This window comes from Solea solea, chromosome 7, assembly GCF_958295425.1.
Source record: "Solea solea chromosome 7, fSolSol10.1, whole genome shotgun sequence".
NCBI classification, from domain to species: domain Eukaryota; kingdom Metazoa; phylum Chordata; class Actinopteri; order Pleuronectiformes; family Soleidae; genus Solea; species Solea solea.
This window is the reverse complement of record NC_081140.1, coordinates 12797325-12808672: the sequence shown is the minus strand read 5'-3', so window position 1 is coordinate 12808672 and position 11348 is coordinate 12797325. Positions and strand designations below refer to the sequence as shown.

The 11348-nt window shown below is 38.5% G+C and overlaps 1 protein-coding gene across 1 annotated transcript; it reads right to left on the bottom strand.

The window, feature by feature from the left end:
- Positions 1–8: 8 nt before the first annotated feature.
- taf15 (TAF15 RNA polymerase II, TATA box binding protein (TBP)-associated factor) lies at positions 9–9036 on the bottom strand. The gene is made up of 16 exons (XM_058633263.1): positions 8876–9036; positions 8160–8196; positions 7557–7590; positions 7412–7457; positions 6482–6539; positions 5606–5895; positions 5284–5512; positions 3771–3805; positions 3194–3226; positions 2992–3104; positions 2336–2465; positions 2102–2245; positions 1941–2010; positions 1753–1841; positions 1464–1608; positions 9–386 (listed from the first exon to the last, which is right to left on the bottom strand). Exons 1-16 carry the CDS (start codon positions 8883–8885, stop codon positions 347–349), a joined length of 1503 nt encoding a protein of 500 aa, XP_058489246.1. The 5' UTR covers positions 8886–9036; the 3' UTR covers positions 9–346.
- Positions 9037–11348: the final 2312 nt, after the last annotated feature.

Sequence of the window (11348 nt, the reverse complement as noted above, 5' to 3'; positions counted from 1 at the left end):
CACTCAGAAAAGATCACAGTTTTTTTAATATTGTTTTGGAAAAAAAAGAACCCAAGTAAAACATTTTATTTGTTCATACAAAACAATGACACGAAGTCTATCTCACAAAACATCTGTAGCTACAATCCGAGGAAATTAAAAGGATGTACATAGAAATAAAACAAAAAAAAAAAACATGCCAACAGTGCCAATCAGTCCCTTCACATTAGCTCAACACACCCACTCAGATGAAAATAGTTGAGATGCACTGTTCAAATTCAGAAGATCTGACCGATGCCAGTTTTCCCAAACTAAACCGTCCCCTCTGCTGTTAACTGAAGGGCTGGAATGGCTTCCATCTGAACAATTAGTATGGCCGGTCTCTTCTGTCGTCTCTGCGGTCACCTCTGCAGCGGAAACACAAAGACAAAGACGTCTGTTGCTGGGCTGTATCTTTTTTCAAGTTTAACACCCATCCTCCTTTTGACATTGAATGAACAGTTATGACAGTAAAATATGGTTGCTGCCACTTTTAAAATCAGTAAATTGGTCATTTTCTTTCAGTAAAGCAGACTGTCCTTCCTTTACCAACCCTTTCATTAAGGGAGAATTTCACCTTCAGTGAGCATCCCCCATCCCAAAAATATCCAAATTAGCAATAATATCAAGACCATGAATAGATTTTTCAATTTCACAAATATTCTACATCTGGGCTTCTTGGTAGGCAGGGATTTAAAATGACACTTTAAAAACATCACTGGCCATTAAGATGGCAAATAGTGTAAATGTGACTGTTTCCTATGACTGTATTTTCTAGAGGCAAATAAATAAGTCTGCAGATTTGACATTTCAACAATAACCAACCTGACAATCATTCAATTAGTTGATTACTAATTTATACAACTTAAATTGTTCTTGGTAACTTCTGCTAAAAAGGCACGAAAACATTTCATCATCCACATTTTTCTTTTGATTACTGGTTTAAACAGGACTTATGCATTGAAGTACAATTTAGAGTGATACACCATCAGTGTTGATCAATAAATGCTATTATTTTAACTCAACTATTAATAGTACAATAGACAAATAGAAGTTATACAGCTAACACTATAGTAACTATATGTTTTTCCAATGCTTCTCAGTGCACGTAATCATGCGTTCTTATAATGGAAAAAATGGATGGCTAAATAACACTACAAAGGAAAAATGAAGGTCACATGCTTGTTCATTTTGACAAACACCCATAATTTAAAGCCTGCAGATATAATACGACTATAAAATGCTGAATTACGGTTACCTTCTGAGATGAAACCAGGGCACAACATTTAAACCAAGCGAAAGACCAAAGAAATCTGTTTACTTGTCTCAGGCATCCAACCCCCTCTTCTGGTCAAATTATACAACTACAAACACTCACAGCTCATAAAAGTGCCATTTTGCAGAGGGTCCAGTTAATTGGCAATATATTAAAAAGTGTCACAAACCTTCCTCCCATCTTGTAGCCACCCCCGAAACCACCACCGCCGCCGCCACCTCCTCCGTAGCCTCCGCGGTCTCCCCCACGAAATCCACCACGACCTCTGAAGCCACCGCCTCGGTCACCGCCAAATCCTCCTCTGCCTCCACGGTCTACAAGGTAAGTTATAATCGCCAGTTAAGGTCATGTACTGATCACACACACAATGCAATTAACCATTCTCTTGTTCAGAAAATGAACAGCTTGCTGATTAAAATCATGTAAAAATCAAAAAAATAATTAAAAAAATGTTTTACCTCCACCTCCAAAACCTCCATCTCCTGGTCTAGGTGCACCACACTTGTTGCACTCCTGTCGCCGCGCAAAATTCATGTTGCCACAGGAGCTGAAGAAAGAGACCAGATAGATAGTTCAGTCATATAAACCAAGCTCCATTAATTGAGCCAAATGTTCTGGTTGCATGAATAACATAGCTCCTCCTAACCTATTTGGACAGGGCCAGTCTCCTCCCTTGATATCAAAGTTGGGTCCTCCACCACCACGTCCTCTGAAACCTTTACACAAAACAAAAACCACCATCAGTTTGAAAACTTTCTTATGTCTTGTCCCCCATCTGTGACCACTCAACTGGCACACATCACTCACCTCCTCCACCACTGCCGCCGCCGCCGCCTCCTCCTCCTCCTCCTCCTGCTGCTCCTCCACGTCCTCTTCCACCTCCCCTCTGTGTGAACTCAGCTCTACATGTGGCGAAGGATACTTTGAGGGCTTTTCCTTTGAACTCCTTGCCTAAAAACCAAACCCCGGCATGTCAAAGTTAAAGATGTAATGTCAGAGTTTAATAAAAAAAATTAAAAGAATAAAAGCCACTGTTCTCACCATTAAACCAATCAATAGCAGCCTTGGCAGAGGGTGGGTCATCATAAGATACTGTGGCTTCTCCTTTTGGCAGATTAGTGGCCTTATCATTGTAGAGTTTGATCATTGGCCGCCCAGTTTTCTTATTCACCTAATAAAAAATTAGAAAAAGGAGTAATCAGTGCTTGCCATTATACCACATGCATGAAAGATATTGAAAAGGGTTTAATGTTCAACTTCAGGTCTCAGTGTGCAACATTCAGGGTTTATTGGCAGACATTAAAAACACTTACATGTAAGAATGTTTCCAAGTGTATAATAACTTAAAAATAATTACTGTTAGAATAAGCTTTCATATATACTTTGGGAAAGAGATGTGATTTTACCACTTCCACCATTTTCCAGTTACCATGTTTCAACAGAATCCTTTGACGATAACAAAGAACAGCTCACTATTTTTGACCTAGTATGACCTGGCATTTCACTTCATCAGCTGGCAGTTAACTAGACACTTGTTTTTCAAACCCCACCCTTTCTGATATGTGAAGGCCAGTGGAGTTCCCCTACATGCTTTGGAAAGGGATGGGGAGAAGAGGAGACCTCGATTTGTTGCAATCTGCAATATCACCATAAGGTCACAAATTCTTACACTCTGGGTATTTATTTTGATTTAATACCTTGAGGACACCGATCTGCTTGAAGTAATCGCCGACTTCCTGTTCAGTGGCATCTTCTGAAAGTCCCTCAACAAAAATGGTGTTGTTGTCAGAGTTGTCCTGCTCTCCAGCAGCTGTAGAAGACAGATATCAGCCATGGTCTCAGAAGTGACTTTAGATGATTACACAAGATTACAGTGATAGTAAAACATGCAAGACATACCTGGTTCATCCCTTGAGCCATAGTCTCGAGAGCCTGTGAACAGAGGAGAGGACGGGAGGGAAAACTTAAGAATCTTAACTGCTCATACTGTTTTTTTTTTAACACACAAATTATTAACTTCATCCCTACCAATGCATTATGATAAAAGAAAACTGAATAAAAGTCCATGTTTAGAGCTCCCTGGTGGGTGTTACCGTGTTACCTTTGCATCACATACCAACACCAAGAACAAAACTGTTCTCTTTTTAGAGCTTACACCAGAAATGAAAACCACCAAAATGTCTCCAGTTTTAGAAAGCTTTCCTTCTTCGTCCTGGGAACACCTCTGTCATTTATAATCAGCCCTTGCCCTTCATGCAACAATACCATTAGTTTACAACTCAGGCTCCATGTTCTTTATTTACCATATCTGAAGTGATTTATGAGAAATCCTGAGAAAGAATTATAGGTGGTGTCACTTGGGATCTGGACATGAAAATGGTGGCATTCACTGAGTTTTTTTTTTTTAAACCCACTTTTTTTGCTATCTCAAGTTCTTTTCTCCCCCACCGACACAGTTCTGATGCTCGTCACTTACCACCGTAATTTTTGAAGCCACCACGGTCACCACCTCTGCAGAGGAAAAATTGGAGATATGATGGCTTTTCCTTTGTCCCAACTGAGAGCTCAAAGCTCCCCTACATCCCCCATCAGTATGCACTCCTGCCAGGGTGTGCGACTATGGTGAAAATGTCTCACACGAGGAATGCGTTAGTCTTTGACATTAGAGATCATTGAACAGACGACTAGGCAGCTCTGATTGAATAATCAGGCAGATGAGTGAAGACAATTATCACATGTCACTGGGTCACCATTCACAAAGAAATTTGGAACTTTATTTAAGCGACCAGATTGGATACCAAGAGCTGTAAAAACCAGCTGATGTTTTCTTATTTGTTAATTTCCTTTCAAGAAGCCAAATTGGTGTGAAGGGGTGTAGCCACTGATAAGCAATCTTCCACTGAGTGCATTAATGAGATCCTTTAACTGAGGTCCAACTTTAAGTTCATTCACTCTGAACACCTGTAGTATAAAATGTAGATCCATGTTAACACAACACACATGTTCGCCATTGTCAAATATACAACACTTGCATGAACACCGCTTGAAGGCGTAGCAGCTGAAAATGTGGATCCAGGTCTAAAAGCATCATTCTCTGTCGCAATTCCATTGTTCAATTGCCAATATTTGGTTTGTGGAGCACACAACCACACCTGAAATTGGGGGGTATGTCACTTAAAAAAAAGGACTGTTGGATATTTAACTTTAAAAGGTATGGAAGTGAAACAAAAAAAATTCTACACTGTCAACATCAAGGTGAAATTAGTAAACTGATATGAAAACTTGTTGCCAGCAATACAAAGCTGTGGTTAGGTAAGGATACATCTAAAATGGATGGGATGCCAAAAAAGGGGGTGGGTCAGTTTACATTTGCCAAAAAAAAAAATCGCAGCATAAACCATGGTGTGGAGCAGTTTTTCCATGTTCATACAATCTTAATGGAGTGCAACAGCATTTTTTGATTCTATCAGCTTAGCAAAACCATATTTCATCTAGTCTTTGAAACAGACTCATGGTGTGTCCCTTCATAATGTGTAGAAAAACTGTCTCCTGCTGAAGAGAGGACAAACCCTGTACCTGTGGTACCTTTAAGGCTTCCTTTAAAGGCAAGTTCCATCTCCATTTTCGCAAGACCCCAAGCATGAGTAGTACCTCTAACCACACCTATACACCCTTGAATAGTGATGGTTTTACTGGTTTAATACAGGAAGTCTCATTTGTGAAAACTGAATAAAGTTTTTTTTTTTTTAAATATCCAACAAGGTTCAGGAACCTGTAGAAAAATGCAGACGAGCCATAAATATGACCTAAAGAAGGTTCTCATTAGAGAAAACACAAAACTAGACTATGAAAATATTGTGCACAAAGCAGATGAGTAATATAAATAATGTGGATGGTTTGCAGTAGACGAGTGATGATGGGCTGAGAGGTAACAAGTCATAACATGTCATATAGAGGTACCTTGGGGGCAGTGGCACTGTGCAACTTACCCCATACCAGGAGGTCCGCCTCTTGCGCTTCGGTCGTATCCACCACTACCACTGCGGTCATAGCCACCACGCTCGTATCCACCACTACCACTGCGGTCATAGCCACCACGCTCGTATCCACCACTACCGCCGCGGTCATAGCTACCGCGGCCTCGGCCCCTGACGGCCCCTCCTTCTGAGCGGTCACCAGAATCGCGTCCAAACCTCCCACCCTGACCACCACCTTCACCTAATATAAAGACAGATTTATTACTATCTTAACCGGATTTACAGAAACATTTGCTTTGCATTTATAAATACTCAAGATAAGAGTCACTCATACCTTCACTCCATCTTCCATAGCTTCCACCGCTGCTGGCTTCTTGTCCCTGGCTACCATAAGAACTCTGTTGTCCAAATCCTTCTCCTACTGCACCTCCTCGGCCCTGGCCACCATATCCAGCACCACCACCTTGTTGTCCATAACTTTCTCCTCCTCGCCCCTGGCCTCCATATTGACTACCACCACCCTGTCCTTGGCTGCTGTAAGAGCTTTGTTGACCATAACTTTCTCCCGCTTGTCCCTGGCCAGGAAAGGAAGCTGGCTGCTCAAAGGACGACTTGTCACTGAACCTTTAAGTGTAAGAAAAGTGATTAGAGTCAGCCTAGGACCATAAATATTAGAAGCCACTAGTGAATTGAGGCAGGAAAGATGACGGGTATGCAATTAGGAGTGGTCAACATGAACAAAAGTTTGGGGGAATTTGACGATAACTAGTCGAAATCCTTTAAGAAACTGTCATGTCAATTGTGGCTTACAGATTATAGTTAATTATTTATCTGCTCAAAATGCAGGCTGCCATTTTATACAAATGATTACATCGTTTTATTTTTTGAAGACAACAGAAAAAAAAACGTAACCCGAATGGACGACAGGACCGACACACAGCAAGCTTAAAACCCACTAGATGTAGATGTTAACATTCACCCAGTTGTGAGTTGATGTGCCATCAAAACTGTCTTGGAGAAATTGTGTTGCTTTAATATTAGAAAACTATTCCATTGTGGCTGAAAACTCTCGCAAAAAGTTAAACATTGGTAGAATGACTGGACTTGACTGATCAGTTCCTCGCAACAGTCCATACATACTGTACACTTTACAGTCAGATAACAAAATTTAAGAAGTGTTCCCGAATAAAAGAAAGACATGGGGACTTACCCAGATGATTCTTGCCCATAATTATTAAAGGTCTGGCTTTGAGGCTGGGTATACCCTTCTGAAAGGGAGGGAAACAAACAAATCAGAAAACGAGGACAAAAAGGTTTAAAATACTATAAAACATTTTATTCCCATCTCAACTACGGATGGTTATCACTACTGTTTTATCAGTACTGTTCAGCTAGGTACTACATTTTACAAGGATTTTCTTTTTAAAAGTAAATCAGTAAAGATTTACTTTTTAATGGCTCATTCTGAACATTTGAGTATTGCAACAGTGATATTTGAAACCAGTTATTTTGAAATATAATGAATAATTGCAATAAAAATATTTAGCTTGTCGTCATTGGTTTGGACCAGCACAAGGGGGAAACGGATAAATGAATGGATGAACATGTGTCCATATATTTAGTTTAGCCATTAATTGCATTTGTCATGAATTCAATACATATACTCGGCCTGTGCTCAAACTCAAATAAAAAGATTGCGTATTTATCCATTTTCTGAATAATCATTATGATTTAACGATCAAGTCTCATCAAGTTATCCTTTTTTAAGCACCTTTAGCCCAACAGCTGATAACTTGGTGATGGTCTAGCCAGTTAAAGCCAGTCTCTTTTGAATAAGAGACCTTATTTTGCCCCATGCTGTCCTTTCATCCCAAATATACACACTCCCAAACACAAACTAACCACACAACTGATAAGAAACTTGATAAATGTTTAATGTATTTAATATTTAGCAAAGAATATATTTTTTTTATCAGATGTAGATCATTGTATATAATTGGATTGCAATGTAGACAAAATGTAGATTGGAGAGGCAGACCATTACTGTTGTTTAAGAACTGGTTACACATCCGTTTTTATTTAACAGTGATATTTTATCTGGTGGGGAAAAAAATGCAAATCACTGTACATAAATACACACCTGGTTGTGTGAAAGTGCCACTGCCATTATTTCCTTGACCATAACCCTGTAAACCAGAAAAGCTTTTAGACAAACTACAAACAAAGAACCTGTTGAAAAATTAGTATATCTAAAAGGGTGGAGCTTGGGGGGGGGGGGGGCTTACCTGTCCACCTTGCTGACCTGCATACGACCCATAGCTACAGAAAAATGACAAAATTATGTGGTTCAATTAGACAGTGCAGACAGATGTTTCTTTGTCTGTGAGGATCATGACTCAAAGCAAAAGATCTGGATTACATTTCCTCGGGATGTGGGCAATGGCCGAGGTAATTGCCAGATTTTTTGGTGGTCTGGATTCATTTGTGTTTTATTTATTTACCATTAACCTTTATAGACAGGTGGCATAGTGACATTGTGGGAAACTGGGCTGCCTTGACAAAAGGTTTGTACTTAGAGTAGTTTCTCAGGTTTAAAGATACTATCATAATTGCCAATCACAAATAATCATCCAATAACCAAGTTGTAAACAAGAGTTTATTATGGCCCACGGTGTTAGGGAGTAACACAGGTTTGGAAACTGTGTTCTTGGCAGATGTTAGCACTTCAACAATTAAAGGAAAACAAATGTTTTGCAAGAACAATACATTTATGTTAATAAAACTTAGTTCAAATTATGAACTAAGTTTGATTGCTTCACCTATGCTTATTTTGGCAACACGAGTTGTCTGCTAAACATGAACATGTGTAGCGACAGAAAGACGATTACCTTTGTGAGCCACTGCCATACTGACCGTAGCCTGAATCTGGGGAAGGGGGATACACAAAGGCGATTATTGAAACAGAAAATGGGGAAAGATGATAGGTAACGACGAAGACAAATGCGAGTAGTGCGACTGTTGGCTGTGGAAGGAATTTCCAGATTGCAGTGGGACAGGCCCGTCACCACGCCAATCCAGGAAAATGGCGCTCAATTTGGTCTCGGCTGGGTGTAAATGGTGAAACGAAACTCACCACCATCATCATGATCTTAAATAGTCAAGCTTGCTCGATGATTTACACTTAACTCTCACGTAAACGCGAAAATAACTGCTATGTCACATCACTGAAATAATTCAGTTAGAGCAAAAACGTTAATGAGAAACGTAACCGTCGTTGTAAACAAAAGGAGCAGGCGTCTTGTTGACGGTGACGCGGTTATACTTAATCCACGTTATATCCACAATTTAACACTTAAAACTGACTGAATTGTTGTTGACTTTACAAGTGTTCTTTAAGTATATTCTGAGAGAAAAAAAACAGTTGAACACATGCCCGGCGAAGCTAACTTGACCGTGCAGATGAAAAGACTCGCCATGTTATAGACGGAGCCCTGGCCTCGCGGTTAGCAGCTAATTTAGCTCCAGTGCTAATCGAAAGCACTTTTCATTAGCCAAACACAAACGCGCAAAACAACGGCAGACGAATCACAAACGCGTTACTCACCAGTGGCCATTGTGAAATGCTATGTTTGTGTAGTTTTAAAAAAGGTCGAAGAAGCCTGATTGTTTGGAATTGCAGATAAAAGCCGTGTTGAACATATACGCAGCGGAGAACAGAGCCGAGAACACTGCGGCACTTCCTTTATTCACGTGCCCTGCCTCCTTCTTCTTCTTCTTCCTCCTTCTCTGATGGGTTTACAGGCTGTTGGCAAGGCGCACTACCGCCACCTAACGGAGATATGTTTTATAATTCACATAATGCATGAATTTGCGTGTCTTGCTTTTTGGCGTATATGATATGCAAAAACAGTTTCACCAAAAAATATAAATGAAAATAATAGATTTAACTCTCATTGAGCCACGACATCAACTCTTCATTTGACCCGTTAAGTTTAATACAGTCTATTTAATACGTTTATTACCCTAACCCTAACCCTTATAAAAGAAAAAAGAATAAAAGATAAACAAGACTGACTGGCACATGAAAGACACTTTTTCTGCTTGCATTCTGACACTGTAACTCACTTTAGTGACAGTCAGTACCTCTCAGTGCCTAGTTTAATAATTAAATTAGACCTTTAATGTTACTACAGCTGCTTTTTTGCATTTTGACTTTATTGAAAACAAGTTTTAGGGTTGCAATGATAACTCAAGAAATATTTAAAAAATTATATTTATTTATACATTTCAAACAAGAATCCTACACAAATCCAACCTCATAAACATATGGCTCTAGAGCAGGGGTCGGCAACCTTTAGGATGAAAAGAGCCTACGATATGTATATATATATATATATATATATATACATATATATATACATATATGTATATACATACATATATATATATATGTTAACAATTTGGATTCAAAGATGGACAGGACTCCCAATGTGTTCTTCATGTACACATTACTGTATTTAAATGGCCACTTCACCCAAAGAATATACTGCTTTTTATTACTGATGTAGTCTTAGGTTAGTAGGGTTAGGGTTATTTCACAATTCCACAACAACAGAGAAAGTAAGGATTTAAAAAAAAAAAAAAAAAGACAAAAATCGTCACTTCCTTCAAATAAAATAAAAGCCCTACTCTTCTCTTTAGTGTGTTTTAGTCAACACAGCAGCATCATATACATTTAATCAAGGCTTTTTAATATTGCATTTGACGTAGATATTGGATGTGATGCACAAAATATTACAACACTTTGTATTTATCGCCTTGATCGCTAAAGCCACATGCAGACCCCTGTTAAAGCCAGAATTAAACTGCTGATGATCTGGGGAGTCTTTCTGCCAATATACCAGTGCCCGAGCACTCACTGCCCAGTCATAGTCTTTAATTAGTGGAAAACCTATAAGCCCATTATCTGGGGAGTCCCAGAGTGGACCGAAAAACATGTTTTTTAGATAATCGATGTTTTTTGTAACCCCAAATAAAATCAAAAATAAAAGTCTCCAGCTTCTTAAGAACTTTGGTAAGGTTACCATTTTGATGGTGCGCACTCTGCCTCCTCAGAGCCTCCAACAGGTAGAAAGAAAGGCCATTCAGACTTTTTTTTCGAACTGGAGTGATTGAACATTCTAAGCAAAGGCTAGAATCTCCTGTAATCTAGATCATGATAAAATACATTTAAAGTATTGGAATATATCTTAGTCAAATATATAGAGAGTAATATTATTATCTATGAAGGAAATTAGAATGCAGCACCAGTTAATCTAAAAAAAAAAAAGACACCATGAAGAAAACAATACAATTTTATTCATTAAAAAAAGCACGCTTTCATGCAATCAAATAATTACATCATAATGTGGAATGACATAAAAGGACATCACTGGTCAAATAGAAATTATTATTTTTTTGAGATCAGAAACAGATGAGCACAAAAAAATACATTTATAAAGAAGACTGAAGCTTCAGGGTTGCAACGATTAATTGTATATATATATATATATATATATATATATATATATATATACACACACATATATACATATATATATATATATATATATATATATATATATATATATATATATATATATATAAGTAAGGCAGTGTAGAGTAAAGGCACAGGCTGCAGTTAAACTGTTTGACTGACCTCACCAAACGCCAGGCAGTTTGATATGATTGGTCATCCTTTCTATGTAGTGATGCATAAGTGATTGGTCAAATCATAATAATAATATTAAAGTACAAATAATGCCAGCCAGCTGTGAAACCAATGCTCATCTCTCTGTTGCCCATCAGAAGCACATAAAACTAGATAAAGCACTCGGAGAGAACATTTTCTTCATACATCGCCCAAAATGACCTCAAAATCCATTCACGACGTTTTGAGTTATGCTGCTCACTTCTCAAAGAAATGGATAAAAACACCACTCTCTTGGTGAAGGCAATAAACTATCACTATTGAGGAGGTTAGATCTTGTTTCAATTCAAATATTCAAACACTTTACAACAACACAGGTTCCTACAAA